General features: G+C 41.0%; 1 protein-coding gene across 1 annotated transcript in view; it reads left to right on the top strand.

Moving 5' to 3' along the window:
* The first annotated feature begins 1,724 nt into the window (after positions 1–1,724).
* TRAM1 (translocation associated membrane protein 1) overlaps positions 1,725–21,396 on the top strand; it is a 23,344-nt gene continuing 3,672 nt past the window's right edge. The window contains exons 1-10 of the mRNA XM_026662491.2: positions 1,725–1,987; positions 6,081–6,144; positions 6,807–6,928; positions 7,130–7,246; positions 7,975–8,033; positions 8,654–8,738; positions 17,611–17,681; positions 17,779–17,883; positions 18,861–19,004; positions 20,845–21,005. Coding sequence (XP_026518276.1) covers positions 1,865–1,987; positions 6,081–6,144; positions 6,807–6,928; positions 7,130–7,246; positions 7,975–8,033; positions 8,654–8,738; positions 17,611–17,681; positions 17,779–17,883; positions 18,861–19,004; positions 20,845–21,005 — 1,051 coding nt within the window. The 5' untranslated portion in view covers positions 1,725–1,864. The remainder of the gene's footprint in view (positions 1,988–6,080; positions 6,145–6,806; positions 6,929–7,129; positions 7,247–7,974; positions 8,034–8,653; positions 8,739–17,610; positions 17,682–17,778; positions 17,884–18,860; positions 19,005–20,844; positions 21,006–21,396) is intronic.

Raw genomic sequence — 21,396 nt, 5'->3', positions numbered from 1 at the left:
ATCCCTTGTGTGATGAGACAACATAGGAAAGAGCCTCCCTGAGGAACTGGAGGTGATTTTTTAGATACTTATTTTCATAGTTTACATATAGTGTTAATGTGAAAGTATTTTCAGTAAATGTAACGTAAGTGAGGATAATATCTTCCTGATATTAAGAATGAAAAATGGAAACAGCACATACTTGTATTCACTGTGCTTAATAATGGATATTGAGTGAACTTGTGTGATTTGAGCATGGCTAACTGCTTCCTTGAACGTGGGCACAAAACACTAGCATCTAGCATAAATGAAAAGATATTATTAGCAACACAGGCCATAGCAAATAAATATATAGCATAAGACTCTGATATGATAATATGAAACCAAGTGTATATATATTAGCATTAAATCATTGCAACCATTCAGTAAATAGGGGGTGCAGGCTGTGGGGTGGGGCCGGGGAAGAGAGGTTTGGGGTGCAGCCAGGTGCTCTCGGTTTGGGGAGGACTCAGGGCTGGGGCAGGGGCTCAAGCCTGGGGCGCAGGCTTACCTCGGGCGGCTTCCGCTCAGCAGCAAGTGGGGATAAGGCAGGCTCCCTGCCTGTCCTGGCTCCGCACTGCTTCCTGGAAGTGGCCAGCAGGTTCAGCTCCTAGATGGGGGGGATCACAAGGTTCCGTGCGCGTCTCTTGCCCGCAGGCACACCCCCCCCCCTCAGCTCCCATTTGCCAGGGTTCCCAGCCAATGGGAGTGCACAGCCGGTGCTTGGGGGTGGGGGCAGCGCACGCTGCCCCGTGGTCCCCGCCACCTAGGAGCTGGACCCAGCCACTTCCAGGGCGCAGTGTGGAGCCAGGACAGGCAGGGAGCCTGCCTTAGCCCCACAGCACCGCCAACCGGACTTTAACAGCCTGGTTGGCAGTGCTGACCGGAGCCACCAGCGTCCCTTTTCAACCAGGCATTCCGGTCAAAAACCGGATGCCTGGCAACCCTAGCTCTGGGGCTGAGGGCGCTAGCCTGGGGCAGAGGCTGGCGGCCACAGTGGAGGTTGGAATGGGCGGGGCCTCAGGTGGAAGGGATGGGGTAGGGGGCTAGCCTCCCCCAGCAGTGGTTCAGGTGCTGCCCATTATTTTAATGTACATTTCAGTAAAGAAAAAAGTGTTAACTCTCTAGCTATAAATATGTTTAGATGCTTGTTTTTGAAAAAACACTGAAATGTAAAGTAAGCTATTCTTGTTTGTATACCTTGTTACAATAATAAAGTTTTTACATTTTTAAAAGTACCTCTCGTGGTGTCCACATTTACAATGGAGGTTTCAAAATGGTAGCACATTGTAAAGGGCAACAACTGTCATCATGGTTTGCTACCTCTCACCGCTGTCATCTTCTGGGCCAGGGCCAGGGCCAGCTAGTTGCGCTGGATGCTTGATGTCCGGTCAGAACTTGCTACCCCCGGACCAATGAGAAAAGGGGAGGTAGCAAATTGTGACAGGGCACCTTACGCGACAGTGAACCCTACTGGTAGCAAAATCTGCCCCACCTTAGCAGTTTTTAACACTAGCCCGGCCCTGAGGCGGGGCACTGTGATTGGTCAGTTTGAACATCAGCGGCCCGTGCAACAACGGGGAGCCAACGGCCGCCCTTACCCTTACCGAGCGCCCCGCCCACCGGACGGGAAGGAGTCAGGACAGGCGTCGTCGCCGCCGCCCGCCAGCAGGTGGCGCTGCGGCTTCCCAGCGGCCGGCCAAGGGTTCCCTCTCTGGCCGCAGGCGGCGCGCGGAGCTAGGACGAGCCACTTCCCTCCCGTGCCGAGCGCTGGAGGAGCTGGGCGGGCCGCCTCCTCTTCCGCCCCTTCCTGGCCGCGGCGGCTCTCAGCTCCTTGCCCACCACCATGGCGATCCGCAAGAAGAGCAGCAAGAGCCCGCCCGTGCTGAGCCACGAGTTCATCGTGCAGAACCACGCGGACATCGTCTCCTGCGTGGCCATGGTCTTCCTGCTGGGGCTCATGTTCGAGGTGAGCCGCCCCCGCCCTGGGAGCCCGCACGGCCCCGGGGGGTGCCCACCCCTAGTGCCCTGACCAGGGGCGAGGGGCCTTGCCGCGGTGGGGGTGAGCCCGGTGCAGGGGGCGCTGCCCTGCAGGGTGGATGTGTGTGTAGCTGATACGCTGATCTGGCCCAGCCGGGCGGGGTTTGGGCTGTTCAGGCTCCTCCTCCCGCTGTGCGGGGGGGGGGGTCGTGATGCCGAGCACACCTTCCCCCCTCCCCCCATACCTGAGGGCTCCTACCCCGCGGGCTGCTGGGGGGTCTGCCCCTGCCGGCCGACACGTTGCACAGGGAGCAGATTGCAGGAGGGGCGTGTTGGGGAGGGGGCTGTTGGAGCTGGGCCATGCTCTGTTCCCTGGGACACCGCCCGCAAGCCCTCCCCCCTCCGCCCTCTTGTGCCGGCCGCGGGTGGGGTTATAGGGGCAGCCCCGCTGGCGCTGCAGCCGGGATGGGGGAAGCGGCGTTTCCCCTTTGTGCGGCAGCAGCAGCGCCCTGCGGTTCCTGCTGCCCTCGGCCAGGTTACGTGGCAGTCGGAGCAGAGCGGCTGCCGGGGGGCGGGGGACGGAGCGGCTGGCTCGTAGTGTTGAGGGAGGCGGAGCGGCGGCTGGGGCCCAGCGAGGCTGCCGTGTGTAAGCAGCGGGGATGGGGGGGGGGGCGTAAGGCCTTGTTGGGGAGCGCGTTCCCTGCCCTTGGGGCGGCGGCCTTGCCCCCAGCTAGCTCCCGGGAAAGGGGAGCAAACGGTGATGTGTCCCAGGCTGCCTCTCTCCCGGCTGGCCGCGATTGCCGTGTTCTGCTACCCCGGTACTGAGGCGTCATGAGCAGCTGCTTTCTCGCTGCGTGATTCACACCCCCCACTGCAACACGTGTGAGAAACAACAGCAGCACTCGGCGGGGAGCCGCACAAACTGTAGTGACACGCGGAGGTGCGCTTTGCATCTCCAGGCAGCAGCCCGAAGGGGAAGCTGTTGGTGGGCAGATGCGCTCCATTTTCCTGCCCTTGCAGTTCAGTGGTTTAGTGTCTTGTTTGGATAGTAATTATTGGGAAGATGGATGACCTTGCCATGCAAAATCAATTTGGAATTAGTGAAGATTTATATCCCACTCCTAAGTATCCACTAAGCTTTGAAGAGTCATCTGTCTGCATTCAGTCTCATAACTGATTTCTTATGACAACCAGCCAGAAAAGTGGTGATATGCTGCTACCTGGGACGACAACAAAATATGTTTGAGATAACTGAAATCTAGTTATTTTCTAGCTGCTTCTGAGACAGTGGTTAAAAGTCAGAGTACACTTACTGACTAAACTATCTAATCAAGTTGAAAATTAAAACTAGTCTTCTAAATTTTCTTTTAAAAGTCACTGAAGTGGAAAAAGAAATGGCAAATTTGTCTACCGGATCTCCTATTTTGCAAAATGTCTCTTTTGCCTCTCTTCAGTTGCTTATTGAGAGTGCACAAAGACTGTAATATATGTGCTCCCTTCAGAATAGCACTCACTTATTTTGAGCCAAGATAAGAGAGTCTCAATTTGATGTGCCAGTACGTTAGCCTCAACTTGATGTGCTAGTAGTCTGTCAGTGTTACCAGGATCCTTAAGAGCATAATCAATCCCTTATTCATTTGGTGAGCAGCCTGAAGATTTATAAGCATTTTATGTATATGACTAGTTTTTGATATCAGTTTTTTTCCAACTTTAAGTAATATTCAGTATTGGAAGGCCAGAGATTATCAACATAGGTTGGAGAGTAGGGGTTTAAAAGAAATATATAACTCTCCTATACTACACTAAGGGTACGTCTACACTACGAGATTAATTCGAATTTAGATAATTCGAATTTGGGAAACAGATTGTATAAATTCGATTGTGCGCGGCCACACTAAGCACATTAATTCGGTTTTTAACCACATTAATTCGGTGGTGTGCGGCCACACTACCCCATTAATTTTAACCACATTAATTCGGTGGTGTGCGGCCACACTACCCCTAATTCGAATTTACAAAATCAATTTTGGTGCTACTCCGCTCGTCGGGGTGGAGTACAGAAATCGATTTTAAGCGCCCTTTAATTCGAAGTAACTGGCTCCGTTGTGTGGACGGGTTAAGGATTAATTCGGATTAACGCAGCTAAATCCGAATTAAAGTCGTAGTGTAGACCAGGCCTAAGGCTTGCCTCTGAAAGCCAGACATGTCTGTCTTCCCAGATGTTTTTGGTTGTGAAAACAGTCTATACACTGTTTTTATGTGGGGAGGAAAAAGGATGGATTTGAATTTTTTCCTTTTTATGTACACCTGTGATTCACGGTTTTCAAAAACAAAGTGGTAATGTCTTATTGTTTATTGTAGTAACTGATTTTGCTAATGCTGAAAAGATTTTTGTATACTGGAGTGTAAGTTTTCAATTTTGTGTTCAGTCTTTCCACTACATGCTATTCTGTACCTACAAAGACCTTCTTTAGTAGTTGCTTTAACTATGAAAGTTTTAAGGCTCTGCCAATCTTTATTCTTTGTGTTAGTTCAGTATCACCAAAAGTGGTGCACCGTGGATTGTACTTAAATGTCAATATGTATTCTGTAACATGAAAACTGTAAAAACATTGTAGATCGCTGGAAGCAAAGGACAAAATAAAGAATGACTAGGTGACCACTGGAAATTGTTCTCTTTTACAGGAAATGGGATTTTATGGTCTAGATATTTTGACCTCTGTAAATACTTTTCCAAACATTAGAGGTAAATGTTGCATAGATGATGTAAACTGTATGGGGTGATGTTGCATAGATGATGTAAACTGTATGGGGTGATAATGAGTGATGGATGGTATGGCACTAGAGAAGTAGTTGGATCCCTTAAACCCTTCAGTTCCAGATATTCTGAACTTAATTTTTGTGTATTTAAAAAAAAAAACTGTTTAGGGGTATTAGGTGGACTTCATGGAAGCTTTTCCGGTCTTTACTATTTTACACAAGTTTTCTTGTTTGCAAATAGGAGTAGAAAAGATAATGTAGTGCTGCTTTTTTTTTAAAAAATAGTTTTTTCTAAAGAAAGGTAGCAATTTTATTCTACATTTGTTCTGACTTCCTTTTATATATTTTTTTTCATATAGTCCAGAATAATCAATGGCATCACTACTCTAGCCGCATTCTGTTCACCTTGTTTTACTTTTTTGTGTGCTTGTATTTCTGTGTTGTCTAGTGTTCAAAGGTTTCTAAGGGTATGTCTTCACTAGCAACTTCAACTAGCCGTGACAGCGCTTTAACGTGGCTGTGTAGTCGCAGCACCAGCGCTGGGAGAGATGTCTCCCAACACTGTGTAAAAAAAAAAAAAAAAAAAAAAAAAACTCCTCACCCCCACAAGGGGAGCACTGTCTACATTGCCACTTTACAGTGCTAAAACTTGCAGCGTTCTGGGGTGTTTTTTCACATGCCTGAGCGAGAAAGTTGCAGTGCTGTAAAGTGGCAGTGTAGACAAGGCCTAATTCTTTTGAGCCTGATATGCAATTCTTTTTTTTTTTTTTTTAAAGGATCTGTCAGCATCAGCTCTATATGTTGTCTGCCAGCCCACCCCATCCTCCTGTTTGTGATTATTTTTATTTTTAGCTGGGATGTTAAAATTGAGTTTGAAACAAGGCTATTGTTTGGTGATTGACTAAAAAAAAAGTTCAAAGATGGTCTAAAATAGGTGACTTGGCATTACAATACTTTGGTATATTAGAGTGAAGCATAGTGGAAAGGGAATTGCAGCTTGTGTTATTAGTTTAATGTGGTGGAAAGGGATTAACTGGTAAATAGGCAGTTTGGAGGAGACTTTTTGGAGAGGATTGTTAAAGTATTCCGGCAATGCTCAATCCCTGCATTGTGGGAGTTTGCTTTCCTAGATAGACAGTTCTGTCCGTTGAAAGTCAGATCAGATGACTTTAAGATAAGGTTCCTTTCTTTTATCATTGCCAAGCACCCTGCCTCCACTGCTTTTCTAGTTCAAGCCATGCTGGATATGTGTTTTTTGATTTAAAACAAACCAAAGTTTACTATTTAGATTTTATAGAACTCACTTTGTCTTGTTCTTTCAGATTACAGCAAAAGCCGCCGTCATTTTTGTTACACTTCAGTACAATGTTACCATTCCTGCTACAGGTAGGTGTCTTTTGAGAATTTAAACACTAGTACCATGGAGTAGACAGAATTTTCATAAATTGTTGGTATACTGTACTCTCTCAAATTGAGTGTTCATTGTAAGATTGACCCTGTGCAAGTCTGGATGCCTACCAAAGTAATTCTTGCTAATCCACTGTTAATCTTAAACTATGTCACTTGGGACTAATTTTGTGATAACATTTTTAAGGCTGTTCCGTTGTGTTCATCATATTAAAAATATTGCCTGATGTGGAGATGCACATGAATCTTCTTAATATCTTTTTGATTAGGATTCTGGGCCTGTATGTAATGCTCTGTGCTAGTCAGAGGGGGACAAATAATTTAAAGTAGTCAAGAAGGAACTGTAGAGTTGAGTTTTGGAGTTTAAATACATCAGTTATGTTTTCCATTGTACATCTCTACAGATACAAATTTAGTTTAATGGGAGGGAGTTGATTATTATAAGTCTCTAGTGAGTTAGGCAATTATGAATCATTAATTTGGTTTCAATTTGTATCCAGCACAAAATAGGAATATCTTTTTAATTGATTTGTTGTCTTAACAATACTGCTTTGAGAAATAGACAAACATATTGTTAATTGAACTGAACAGGATCTTCATAATGAGCTTTCTAAAAGTAAAACTTTGTTTTTGTCCTTTAGAAGAACAAGCTACAGAAACAATCTCCCTTTATCATTATGGTATCAAGGACTTGGCTACAGTTTTTTTCTACATGCTGGTAGCAATAATCATACATGCCATTATTCAGGAGTATGTGCTTGATGTAAGTACCAAGTATACATTTCTTCCATTAAGATAAATATGGTATAAATTATTATTGTAAGATTTAATTAGAATGCATGGCTACATTGACTTCAATTTTAGATATTTTATGAAAACTATACTTAAGAAACATCTAACCATCCTCCTCTTAAAACAAATGGTTCAATATGTTTATCAATAACATAAATAACTTTTGTTTTAGAAAATTAACAGGAGAATGCACTTTTCCAAAACAAAACACAGCAAGTTCAATGAATCTGGACAACTTAGTGCATTCTACCTTTTCTCATGTGTCTGGGGCACGAATATTCTTGTCTCTGTAAGTATGTCTTTTATCTTTCATTTATATTGTCAGATATCACACCCTTGCTTATCTAACTTTTGTGCTATGAAAATTACTTACTGTAGTTTTCAGCCATGTATTTTAATATTAGATCAGAGAAGTCTTTTGCCTATTGTATTTAGATCTCTGTCACAGTTGAATGCCAGTTAGTACTTGTGATGGTAGATTTCCTTCCCCCACCCTAATTTTGGGGGTTCTGCCTTTCAAACAACAAATCAATATTTGAGTATGGGACTGAGTCAGGACTCCTTGTCTTTGTTCCAACCTTTCATTGCCGTATGACTGTAAACAAGTGACTATGCTTCTGGTTACTTACCTCTAAAATTTATTTTAAATACTGGTCAAACTCTCAGGTGTTAAGGCATAATTACTTTTTGTGAAGAGCTTTGAGATTCTCTTAAAAAGAAAAAAAAATCTCTACTAAATTCCAGTTTCCAGAAACAGAAGTCTTTTCTTGTCTCCAGTAATACTCAGGGCTTGCTGACATGACTAAACTTACTGGTATAATTATATCATTATACTGGAACTAACTCTGTGTGAACACTCTTATTCTGGAATAAGAGTGCATTTTCCAGTTTCACTTATACTGCTTCTGTAGCATGTGTGCTGTAAATGAGAAATGTGACAGACTTTCATCACTGGCTTCTGTATTTGTCTGTCTGTCCTGTGATTAAAAGGTAACCAACACTTTTATGTATTTTCAGGAGAACTATGTATCGGATCCAACGTCTCTGTGGATGAACTACCCACACATGCTGATTCCGTAAGGTTTATTCCTTCTTCAGTGTTAGAAAGTAGTGATTATCCTTCAAGATTTATGGCCTGGAGTAGGTATTTTGTTTAGACTAACTAACGGGTGCAGTAATGGAGGTGGTTAAAGTTTTTGCTTAGAACTCAATGCCCCCACAACTTTAAAGTAACTACCAGAAATAGTATTTCTTAAGGGCAATATTGCAGAGAATGAAGTTGCTAATAAGCGTTTAGCCACTCTTGTACATGTCTGTCGCATCTTACGCGCATTTAACATTCGCGATTTCAACTTTACGCGGTCGGCAAAAACAACAATTTTAATACTATACCTGTAGTGCGAGCGATTTCGCCCGCCATTGAACTCAATGGGGTTTTGGCTATACGCGGTTTTCGCTTTACGCGCTAACCGCGGAACGGAACCCCCGCGTAAGATGAGACAGACCTGTAATATCTTTTTTGGATCATTGTTATTTTCCAAAAACCTTATTTCTGTGAATAGTGTTGAGAAGATGCTGTATTTGTTTTATTGTAAAATCCATGGTTAACCAAGTGTGCAGGAAACTTCGTGAAAATTTTGAGTTTGGACTGCAGTTACAGAAGTGATGTTTTTTATTTTATTGCTGTACCGTGCAGGTTTCAAATGAAGTTTTTCTACATCTCACAGTTGGCATACTGGTTTCATGCTTTTCCAGAATTGTACTTCCAGAAAACCAAAAAAGTAAGCTGAAAACATTTTTTTATCTTAACGGTGAAAATACTGCTGTGCTCTCACAACTGTGCCAGAAATGAAGGTTTCAGTATAATTATATAATTTATATGCTGCTGTATCAACCAATAGTTCACTTCTTTTTGTAGACCAACATCTGAACATACTTTCGATTCTCTGTATCAAAGAGCTTATTAGATATTTATTGAAGAATGTGTTAAAGCGTTTTTCTGAGTAGTTACTTTGAAATATCTATAATTGTTTCAGTATCTGCATTGTGAATGGAGCTGTTGTCTTTCTCAGTGGGAGCTGTTAGTGTAATACTACTTCCATGCAAGCCCTATTTGGTGCAAATAAGATCGATGTTCTATTACACACTTTAAAGAACTGCAAATCAAAAATTCATTTATAAGGTTAATTCTCAATTTTAACCAGTGTTTTAAATAATACTTTTAAATCAGTTTGTTATAAAAACGTTACCTCATAACTTTCAACACTCAAAGGGTGAAACAGTCAGTCCAATATGACAAAATCAAAGTGGTGGCTTCCAGTTTAATTGTTGTTAAAACAACTGAATCTTGCCATTTATGGTCTAATCTTGCATCATTGAAGTCAGAGGGGTTTTTGCCATTGACTTTACAGGGGCAGGATCCAGCCCTGGTTCTTTGTAATTAGAAGTGATTAAGCATATTTAAGAACATAAGGCTTAGTAGATTAGATTTACCGGTGGTCCAGCTGATCCAGTATCCTGTCTCTGAGAATGGTCAGTTACCAAATGCTTCAGAGGAAGTTGCTAGACACCAAACTGTAAGTGGGGTCTACATAATATCTGTCAGATTGGTTTATATCTTGAAGAATGAGTTTATAATCCCTTCAGTTTTTCCTTGCTTCGCTAAGTATGGATGTTCTCTCATTTTCCTTCTAATTTTTTTTTAATCCTACTAATTTATTGGCCTGAATGATATTTGTGTAGTCAAGTATTTTCTCTAAACACTAATACGTGCTATGTGAACAAAATTGACTGTGATCTTCTGATTTAGTAAAGACAAATGTCAGAATTCTTTCCTTGTGCATATTGAATGTAAGTTTCAGTTTAAAATTTCTTTTGTTTAATTAGTAGTCTGGGTGAGTAAGTTTTCACTAAAATGAAAAAAAATTCATATCTGATGCTTATTGCAGGGTTGGTAGCAATTATTGTCTCACCAACTCCAGGGAATCTTAAATAGATATCTTTGGGGAGGTAGTGTAAAGATTACCCACCTGGCCAGCTCAAGGAATTTTAAGAAACAGCACATATATTTATTTAGCAAAGGGAGACTGTCCTGAGTTAGACTGTGTAAAATCAAGTATTGTATAGATCCCATTAGAGCTGATCTTGGGGTGGGAATAGGTGTGAGTTCTGTAACATAATTTGACTGCCCCAAAAGTGCGTGTGTTTCCAAAAAATTAACTAGTTTCAGAAGTCACTTTCATGGAGAAGAGTAGACAAGACATAGTGTTGTCAAAGTTTCTTAACCTTCCCAATCACATGTACTGTCTTCTTTGAAATCTTAAATCTACTATTGATTTCAATAGGTGCATTATTGAGTCCTGTTAATATAATCTCATCTCCTTTTGAAAATGGGCAGAGGCCAAGTGTTCTTATTTTATTAGTTATATCTAATAAAGTGAAATAACCAAAACCCTTTCCTTGTCTGTGTTCAGGACTTGATAGAGCTGGTTGGATTGTGTTACCGGGTGCCTCCATTCTTTTTGTTAATGAGGTTTGGAAGGTAATGCCTGCCAGGTCCCATCTAGCTCAGTGTGTGAAAGAGTGCCAGGATAGATCACAAGGGCTTTGGGTCTGCAGTGCCTACAATATGCTGATTATATACACTTCTCCATCCCCTTTTCATCAGATTTGAACACTGGAACTTCCTTCCTTTCTCAGTCTCTGGCAAAGAACTAATTTTTTGTGTTCTTGAGAGAAGATAAGTGATAGGTTGATTATTGGTAAGGGGAGTTAGAGATTATGACTGCTTCATCTATTGTGTGGGTCCATCTCTTACCAAAACAAAAGTTTTTAAAGCAGGAAACTTGTGTCCTCAACTCAAAGTACTAAAAAAGATTTTCCAGGTCACAGGCGCTGCAGTTAACAAGTAATACCAAAGTATTCCAGGGTCCAAAAGTACGCAAGAGATTGTGAACTTTCTTGGTAAATTTAGGAGAGCAGTCACTAAAGTGTATTTATGTGCCAATTTGCAGATATGTCTAAACCCTTAAGTTTTCACTTGGCACATAAATAGACCTCAGTGAGTACTTTTCTAAATTTACATTAATACACTTTTGAAAATTATGCTACAGTAATTTGTAAATTTAGAGCACTGCATGTATACTTACTAGTACAATTAGGGCTTGTCTATATAAACATGTAGTTTGCAGCAAGCTGGGGTCTGGATCTACCCCACTCTATTCTGCTGCAGACTGTCTGCATGTACCCTACTGATGTGTGTTAACAGTTTGTTAATGCACTTTGACTTAGTTCTCTTTTAAATCAGAGTTGGGTCCATGTGGACAGACGGTCCATGGCAGACTAGCGTGAGGTAGATTGACAACCCAGCTTGTTACAAACTAAATGTTCATGTAGACAAGTTCTTAAATGAAGCTGGTTAAAGGCCTGATTCTGCTATCCTTAGTCATGTTGGATAATAAAATTAGTAGTTCTACTGAACATAAATAGGGGTTGGGATAGTCTTTCATTGCTGAGAATTCTAGTTTTTGTGATTCCCCAGCAACAAGAGACCCTCAACTTAAAAAGCAAGGAACTTCAGTCACAGTGGTGATTGAGTCTATCATGGCAGTTTGATGAGCTCACAAACTTGTATGCCTTGATTTCCCTCAGAGTGCATCAAACTTTGTGCCTGAATTTTTGCAGTGTGTTTGAAGTAGATGATAGCCAAGTTATCATGATCACTTTTTTCAGTTTTCTGGCCTGACTAGCAACCCAACATATGCAGCAGATACTTCTGAGATCAGATGCTTGAAATTGGAACTTAAATAGCAAAATTTGAATTTTATGTCTTAATTAAGCTTTTTAAGGATAGGGGTGATCTTTGAGAGCTAAATAACAAGCTCAAGGGTGTGGTTAATGCAATCCTCAATATCATTGAGTGTCTTGGCCTGTACACCATTTGAACATTATGTGTATATATACTGCTATGCTATCTAAATTCAGATCACCTAGATTTGATTTGAGCTCTGTCTTGATCCCCACCATTTCTAAAGCTGTGTCCATTCCCTGCATGATTTCATTAGCTGTCCCAGACTCCGTTTCCTGCGTCAGCAAAGGATACAAATCTGATGCACACAGATACTTGCTCAGCTACAGACCTGTTAATGAATCCATCAGAAAACAAAGTAATCTAGCTTTCTACATGAACTTCTAAGATGATTCCTTAAGAGAATTTGCAGTTGCCTCAAGTCTTTCCTTCAGTGGGCATTAATAAGTCTTGACTAGATTAAGGCTGTTTCTAGCTTGTAAATTGCAGAATATTTCATTCTAGTGAATAGTAACTATTTCATTTTAGTGACTAAGCAGTTTTAAGGTGGTAAACTTGCATTTCTTCAGATTACATTTTAATGAGCAATTTTGTGTATATGAGCTTCCTTGTAGTCAAAGTGACTTATCTTCTGGTTCCATGCATTTCACGTGAGCAACAAATTATATGGGGGATCAGTTCTGATGATGTTAGAATCCATTTACAAGAGGATTGTCCTTATCAGCGTCTCATTCTTTCGACGGGATAAACACTTCATCTTTCTGACAAACCTGTGGATGTCTAATTTTCCATAAACTTTGGAAAGTATTTACATCAAGGTTTCTTATATTCTTCAGGAAACTCTTATGTGCCATGTCCTTTATGGTTATATGGCAGTGTGTTCAGTGTTTGCTGATTCAGGCTGATGACATTTGTTTTTTAAACCCAGTAATTTATTGAGTTAGTTTGCGTTTCCAACAAAGGTTGACTTAAAAAGAAAAATTAACAAATCTGTGTGTATTGTTTTTGGGGGAGGAGGGGTTGTTGCACGCTATTTTAAATTTCTAAATCTAGGATTGTCTTGCAAATTAAAATGCCTGGCCCTGGTAATAACAGCAGAGTTTGCAGTTGCAAAAGGCAGCCACTTTGAGCCAGAGGACCTGAGAGAGCAACTAGGACATCTTTTGTCTATTATGGATCCTTGCTGTGCTTAACTGGGGTGGAATAATAGGAAGGTGTGGTTCACCTGTTGACTGTTTAGGCTCTGCCTGCAATGACAGCCTAGGAAATACGTATGTGCCAGAGTTGTATTCCTCAGTAGAGTCTGAAGCCACAGGAGGTGTATTCTTGTGACCTGTTTCGTGCATGATGTCTCAGTTTCCATCTGCTAGGATGAAAGAAACTACAACATCAGAAGCTCTTCCTTCCTTCACCTCAACCCCATGCCGCTTAGTTTTCGGGCCTGACTTGTGAAAGCTCCTTGCTCTCAAAACTAGAAATCTGGATCCTTGTCGTCCATTTTGCTTGCAAAATAAGGGTACTTCCTCTGCTTACTACAGGGTGTGGTTGATCTCATGTGATCTTTGCCAGGAAATCCCCTATTAATTTTATCCTAAGGGTTTCTCAAGATAGGTTTGAAAAAAAGGTCTCTGCTCCACTCAGTAGCAGGATTTTCCATTGGGGTCCCATCATCTTGTAACTAGGTTTCGTAAGGTAGAGGCTGCCTTAGACTCCAGTGGTGCTGGAACAATTTTTATAGTCTGGGTGCTGAGAGACTTTGAACCAAACTGTAAATGGCAACCACTTCAATCCATGGGGTGCTGGAGCACCCCTAGTTCCAGCACCTATGTTAGACCCTCTAGTAAATCTCCTGGTTTTCTACCTTGGAGCCTAAATTCTACTATTAAATGTTGTTTGTTCAGACTCATTTGAACTTGTGCTTGCCTTTCCAAGCTGTTTTCTGTCCACACTCTGCGGCCAGGCTTAGTCTGCTGGCATTTCCTGGATTTCTGCCCGGCTTACCTTTCTTGAACATAACCCTTCCATGAGTCCAGGTCTCTCTTTTTACTGTTCAAAGATCCTCATAGGCTGGGAGATAGGTATCAGAGCCTGCATCCAACACTCCTCCCTTGCAGGCGTTTCCAACCCAAAAAAACTTTGAGGAAAGATCCCTCAGCTGATGCCTGTAGTCCAGCTAATGGCATCTCTAGAAGGTATGGCTTGAGCCTGAAGTGGTTGTCCAGCAGATCTTTGAGGAGACAGTTGTCACAAGTTACCAGAATAGTGGCCATTCTACTGCATTGAGCTGTACAGGGCCACCACCTGATACTGGGCCGGTGCCTTCTTGAGCAGTCTTATGGGAGGGTCTCCATTCACCCTAGTGGGCTCAGGTCTGGTCTTTCCCCTCACCCATCACTTTAATCTTGCCCATTTTGGCTTATCCAGAGTTATTCTTTCTCTTACTGGAATTTCAGCTGAGGTGGTGGTGTTTTTTGTGGCAACACCCATATGGACACCCACTCCGGGCATCCCAGTGGGCCATCAAGCTCAGACAAAATGACTAAGCAGGGGAGTGTACGCTAGCTGTAATTTTTTTCCAGTTCTGGAAGGTCTCAACTGAAGAAACCTGTTGTCCCCCTCCTCCAGGGAGGAGGAGGAGGAACTGAGCTGTTATCTTGTATCTGTATTGGCTATTCTATATTAGATGGATAGTTATATTGGTGGTGGTACATCACAAAACAAATCACCTCTTATCTTGTTAAATTGCTTTTTTAAAAGAAAATCTGCTGTATTGTGCCATTGGTATTACTTCACCATTAGCCAACCTGTACCTGTGATATGTTTCCTTCTGATGCAGCTTTTAATGAGGTGAGTTGGCTGTTGAGTCTCCTTACATATGAAGAAAACAAAACTTAGCTTTAATTCTTATTTTCAGAAGTTATAGATCCTCACCCCCTGCAGAGCCTGAAGTGTATGTCTTTTCTATGCATGTAACTTTTCACCTTTAAATGACAGCTGCTGTTTGAAGTGAAAGAGGAGGAGTTTGGTGACACCTAATAAGGAGGCATGGCATGTGGTATTTCCTTGCGGGACAGTGAACAGATCTAGAATTCTAGCTTGCAGAATTTTTGCTTGCCGTGTATTAAGAGCATGAATCTTAAAAATGCCTGTTTATAAGAGAGGTAATTTTCTTATTTTTTTTTCATCAGACCATTTGGGGAAGGTCATGCTATAACCATGCCTCAGTGGGTCACAACTAAGGATGCCAAATTTAGGACAAACTGCTGAGAAATAGGGCAGATACACCCCCAAGACTGGTGGCTAATCCTCAATAGGATATACCAAACCAGCAACAAAAGTAAACTTCTTTTTCACCACACTGGCTAACAAGAAGTCATAAAAACAGTTTCCTTAGGCATTCTAGTTCTTATGTCACCACCAAAAACACCAGATTCAGAGATGAGTGGTTCTTTATAACCAGTCTCATCAAATAGGTTCTTCTGATCCCAAAGGACCAGCCACACACCCAGGTCAATATATAATTTAGATTTTACCCAAAAATCACACTGATGCCAATCCTTTAGTATCTAAAATATAAAGGTTTATTTATAGAAAGAAAAGTGAGAGTTAAAATTGATTAAAAGAATTAAATACATACAATAATTGCAAAGTTCTTGGTTCAGGCTTCTAGCAGTGATGGAATAAACTACTGGCTTAAGTCAAGTCTCTGGAACACATCCACAGCTTGGATGGGTCATTCAGCCCTTTGTTCAGAGCTTCAGTTTGTGGCAAAGTTCCTCCAGAGGCAGGAAGCAAGATTGAAGACAAAAAGGAGGTGTTTCCAGGGCCTTTTATAGTTTTTGCCATGTGGAGGGCATCCCATTGTTCTTACTGTGGAAAAATACAACAAGATGGAGTTTGGAGTCACATGGGCAAGTCACATGTTCATGCCTAATTTCACTCAGTCATTGCAGAAAGCCATTACCTACACTCCAGACAGCATGTTTACATGACAGTCCACTCAAGTGAGGCATCCCACAGTCCATTGTCAACCAAGTATTTCTTGATGAGCCCCTTAATTTGAATAGTCCCTCCAAGATGTGCTGCCTAGCTACATTGTGGGTGGTACCCCAGGAGCCAACATTTGAAATCCAGGTATAGAGCCAATACTTATAACTTCAAATACAAAAATGATACATGCATTCAGATAACATAATCATAACCAGCAAATCATAACCTTTTCATTGACACCTCACTTGACAACCTTTGTACAAGATTTGCTGCAAATATATAACAGTGGTTGCAACAATGATCTATATGGTCATATTTTAATCAGATAACATCACACATGCTCTAGCTAGATTTTTGTATCTCACTAGGTGTTATGGCCTGCACACAGATTTCCACATGCTAACTTGATTTGAAATGAGAATACAGGTCTGTTTAATGTAGTTCTTGCGGGATGGATTTTTCACAATTTCCACTACTATATAATATGTGCAAGTGAAAACTGAAATACTTGACTCAATCTGTAGAGGAAGCTCATCCAAAAATGTAGAGGTTCTCTGAAATGTTGTCAGTGTCCTGTACATTGTGTGTAGCTCTTTAAGAACATGACTTATATTGCACTCCCCACCATTATGTATCACTGGAGTATATATGGTCATATGGGTGATTCTTTAATATTTGCAAATGGTTTATAATTATTCTTAAATCGCTCTATCTACTTTCACTCTCTCTGGCCCTACTCTTATTCTTATCTCTTCCTTTTGCCTGTTCAGTCTCTTCCTCTCTCTGTTTAACTTCCCTGTGGTATCATCAAAATACCAGTTAAAAGCCTAACTTGAAGTGCCAGCACATACACTGGTATCATTTCTAACAAAAAATTCACTGTGCTGCCAGCATACAGATCAGCTGTGGCGACGAAAAAGGAAGGAGACAGAAAGCCAGGTCGTGGTAGCCGAAAAGCCAAAAAGCCTCCCAGGCAATCTTTCCTGGGGTTTTTATTCTTTCTACTTCCCTGCTTACAACACTTCTAAGTGGTTAAATTCTTGCGCATAGGAGGAGTGTACAGTGTACAACAACATAAGATAACAAACCCATATCTTGTGCACGTGAAAGCAAGCGGCGAGGGTGATGATCAAGTCAGCCAATAAGTTTCCTAATCACAGACGCTGGGGTGAAGGCCACTCCTGCCTCGTAGCCACAGACACAGTGTGCCGCATCTGTGGGCTGACGATTCGGGAGCTATGCGTCCCTACAATCAGCCTAGGAGTATGGAATCCTGAAATGGAAGCATCTTGAGGATCTCGCATTTCTAAAACAGATGCATTCTTAGCATTGCATTTTATGTGAGATTTCTTGAGTTCATTAATTAATAGAACTTTTTTTTAGTGTATATAGAAAAAGTAAAACTGAGCAGAAAATAAACTTTTAAATTGTAATTGGGTTAACCGTGGATGCCATAATAGGTAATTTTGGTGTGTGAAATATTATTTGTATATTTTGATGTATAAGTGAAATATAGTACAGAGGCATAATTTTTCAAATTTGCCTTAAGAAAAATACTTGAGCTGCTTTGAAAAGCACCTCTGATTTTTATCTGACAATTGATTTCAAACCCCCCCCCCCACCACCACCACTCTTCTTTATTCTGGTGGATGCTTAAGATAACAAATAGATTAATTAGTGGTAAACTCCTGAATGAGACTAGTATGGAATTGAGAGAATCAAATCTAGTCATGGGAGACACGATAATATTATGAAAGGAAGGATTAAGTTGTCTGAGCAGCCTAAATGAAATTTCTAAAATCAGTGAACATGAAAACATTGTGTCCCATAGACTAATTCATTCTTCTGTCTAATAGGAAGATATCCCTCGCCAGCTTGTCTACATTGGACTTTATCTTTTTCATATTGCTGGAGCTTATCTTTTAAAGTAAGTCAGTTTTAAGATAAATTTCACTGGATTTATCTGCTACCACTAATATTTCATAAAATGTTTGAATACTTGGTTTGCTCTTGTTTTGTTACAGCCTCACCCGTCTTGGACTTGTTCTTCTGGTGTTGCATTACTTTGTTGAATTTCTCTTCCACATCTCCCGCCTCTTTTACTTCAGTGATGAAAAGTATCAAAAAGGGTAAGTATTTATCATAACTTTAACAAAGAAAACTACTTTGTGGCTCACAAGCTTCTTGCAAAGTTTGTATTTCTGCTGCACAATAGCCACAATAAAAAATGAGTTCAGTTAGCATTTGCTTGGCCTTCAGAAGTGACTTCTATATTTCTAATAGAGTACTACTCCTTAATTGTATGCTATAAAACAAATAATTTCATATTACCCTATTGCCTACTCAAGCAATTGATACAGCAGTATTCTGTTCCTTATTATATACTTTATATTGATATATGCAAGAAAATTATAATGGGATATTTGGTGTAGCAGACACAGTAAACTTGACATAATTCCAAATAAAGTCTCCAAATTCATAGCTGCTAAAAAGTATCACTTTCATTGTTTCCCTTAATATGGGGGGGAGGGCACAGTCATTGATTTTACAACATGTCTTGAACTCTGTAGAAAATGGAGGTTAAAGACCAAGAGTTGAGGTGGTTTTTCCTGTTAAGCTTTTAGCTCACAATCAAAATTAGTAGCTCCCAATTAGCAACTTTATAGCTTTGTTACCCCTTTTAGATAACATTTTGAAGTTGGATAATATCTAGTGTGTTCACTTATGCTGATCCTTAAAACTATGCATAAATGACAGTGCTGTTTATAATCTAACTTTATGTATCTTAAATATGGTGATAGTCCTTATCACCACTTCTTTTCTGTAATTAAAAAAAAAACCTCAATAATTATTGCATCAACATTCTTACTCAAAAAATTATGAGAATTTTTATTTTAGTAAATGTGTAAACGTTTGAGAATTGAAAGGAGATTAGCAGTAACATCTCATGTTGAGTATCAGTCCTAATTTTTAAAGAAATCTTGATAGTTTTCTCTAACTAAACAGAGTCCCACATAATGGAAATAAACAGTCAGACTAATGATTTTCTGATGTTGTCCAAATAATGAATATGCATATTTATTGACTTGTGGCACTTCCTTTGTAGGTTTTCATTGTGGGCTGGTCTTTTTGTTTTTGGAAGACTTCTGACTTTGATTCTCTCTGTTCTCACTGTTGGCTTTGGCCTGGCAAGAGCAGAGAATCAGGACCTGAATTTAACTACTGGAAATTTTAACGTTCTGGGTATCAGGTATGGTAAATTGAAACCTCTTTTAAAATATTATTCCTGAGGGAATTCTGTGGCAAAATATTTTTAAAATCTGCATTTTTTTGTCAAAATAACACAATATAATCACACCATTTTTAATTATTTGGTGACAAGTATTTTGAAATAAATTACCAAAATAATTGAAAATGGTGTCATTATATTGTTGTTGTGTTACTGTGTTATTTTGACAAAATATGCAGAACTTTGCAGAATTTTAAATTTTTTTGGCGTAGAATTCCCTCAAGAGTACCAGGGTTCTATGTGTGGCAGAATCTGGGTGCAGGCAGTTCTGTGGGAGGTCTGGGTGCAGGGAGTATCTGGATGCACGGGGGTTCTGGGCGCAGGAGGAATGGGACTCTGCAGGGCAGTCCAGATGAAGATGGTTAGGTCTCAGCGACGGGGCTGAGTGCTGGGGGAATGGGGTTGGCTGGGGGGTCAGGGTGCAGATTGTTGGGGCTCAGTGGGGTGGGGTCCAGGTCTGGGGGGGGGGTCCCAATGCAGGGGGTGAGGCTTGGGGGCGGTTGGTGCAAGGGGGGTTCGGTGCAGGGGGTGAGGCTTGGCGTGGGGGGGGTTCAGGGGCTCCCAATGCAGGGGGGCCTCAGTGGGGGGTTCCAGGAATAAAATACAACTTAATGCATATTATGGAATGTTCTGTATTCATATTAGACTGAGGACATTTATTAATTTACTTAAAGCCCATATCCTCAAGTCCAGAGCTTTGGTAGCAGTGGTAAGGCATTTGCCCAACTCCACCACAAAATTATTCACTGAAGAATTCTTGTACTACTATAGATCATAGTGTTGGTTGTCTTGCGAGAGAAGTGCAATTTTAGACTTAAAGGGGCCCTCTGATATACAGAAGTTTTAAGTCTCTCAACTGTCCTAAAATCTGTAGATTGGCCTCTAGTTGCATCCTACTGAGAAAAATCTTGTAAGCTCCAGTAAACCAAGCTTTAACACTGGAGTTACCTACAGATCACCCTCTCAGGCACAAGAATGGAGCATTTCCCTTCCCTCACCCAGGAAAATGAGCTGTGGGTTTTTCAGGGAAATCTTGAAGTTCTGAAGGCACCAATAAAAGGGACAGGGCATTTGTTCAGGGGCCTAGAGAGTCTTCACTGCTGGTTGTGAGGTGTTTCTTTCATCTGCAGTAACATGGCACAGTTAGGAGCCATGCTGTTGTCATACCCTATGCACCCTCTACCTTTCAGGATTTTAATTTGTGGAGGAAGGAATGTATGAAAATACTGCTAGGGTCAGGGATCATCTTATCGAATAACTTCACAGTTTTAGGGGGAGTAAAATGCCAATCCACACCTTTTCCCCCAACCATAGCCCGCTGGTAATCTGAGGCGCTTTTCTGACAAACGTGGGAAAGGAGAGAGAATGCCACGAAGCTGCTACTGCGTCCATTTTTGCACATTTGACCAGTCTCCACCCTCTTTAGGTCTCTCACTCTCATTTTGCTCTTCGTTTGCTAAATCCTATTTCCATATCTGTGTTAACATCTGTCTCTTAATGGTAATAAAAAATAAGGAAGTAAAGTCAGAACCAGGCTGACTTGTGCCTCATAAAAAGGCACGAGAAAAATCAGTATTTGCCTACTGGGAAGAGTTTCTAATTTGTTGCTTGTTGAAAAGAATGATTGCTTGCATGTGTCTGAGGAAATTTTATATACTTTGGTGAGCAAACAGGCAGCTTCTCTTGACAAGTACAAACCTTGAGGGTTAACTGTTTGGTAAACTTGACAAACTTGTTGACATGCCTTCATCTGATACTTGTTTACATGACTACCTCTGCTCTGTCTTAAATCTGTTTATAGAATCATTGTACTGTCCTCAATCTGTGGAACTCAAGCCTTTATGATGTGGAAGTTCATTAATTTCCAGCTTAGAAGGTGGAGAGAACATTCTTCTTCTCAGCCTCAGTCACTGAAGAAGAAATTTGTAACAGCTAAAGGTAGACCATCCAAAAAAGAGAGAGGTTTGTATTGCAAGGTTTTTCTTTCTGAGGATAGAGTTAAACCAATATGAAAAACTTATATGGCATAATTGGGTAAAGTGCTGTTGAATGTTTGCTGTGTGAAATGAGATATTTCTGGTTTTGATACTTGAACTCATACTGATGGAAACTAATATTGGTGGTTGATATCAAGGAGGAATAACTTCGAAATTGTTCTCACTGGCTGTTTATAACCCAGATAATATAAAATAATATACCAGATAAAATTACCTGAGTATTTCAAAGGTGACTCTCAAATATCCACCTGACTTGTAAAAATTAAGGTAATGTGTTCCAGTTTGCCAGGTTAAAGGGATATCTAAAAATCTGTGGCTGTTTTAAGACTTTGCAGGTCACCTCTGAATTGCACTCT

Source organism: Terrapene carolina, unplaced genomic scaffold, assembly GCF_002925995.2.
Source record: "Terrapene carolina triunguis isolate 2854851 unplaced genomic scaffold, T_m_triunguis-2.0 Scaffold58, whole genome shotgun sequence".
Taxonomy (NCBI): domain Eukaryota; kingdom Metazoa; phylum Chordata; order Testudines; family Emydidae; genus Terrapene; species Terrapene triunguis.
Note: the sequence above shows the minus strand (reverse complement) of the source record. Positions and strands in the feature narration are given on the sequence as shown.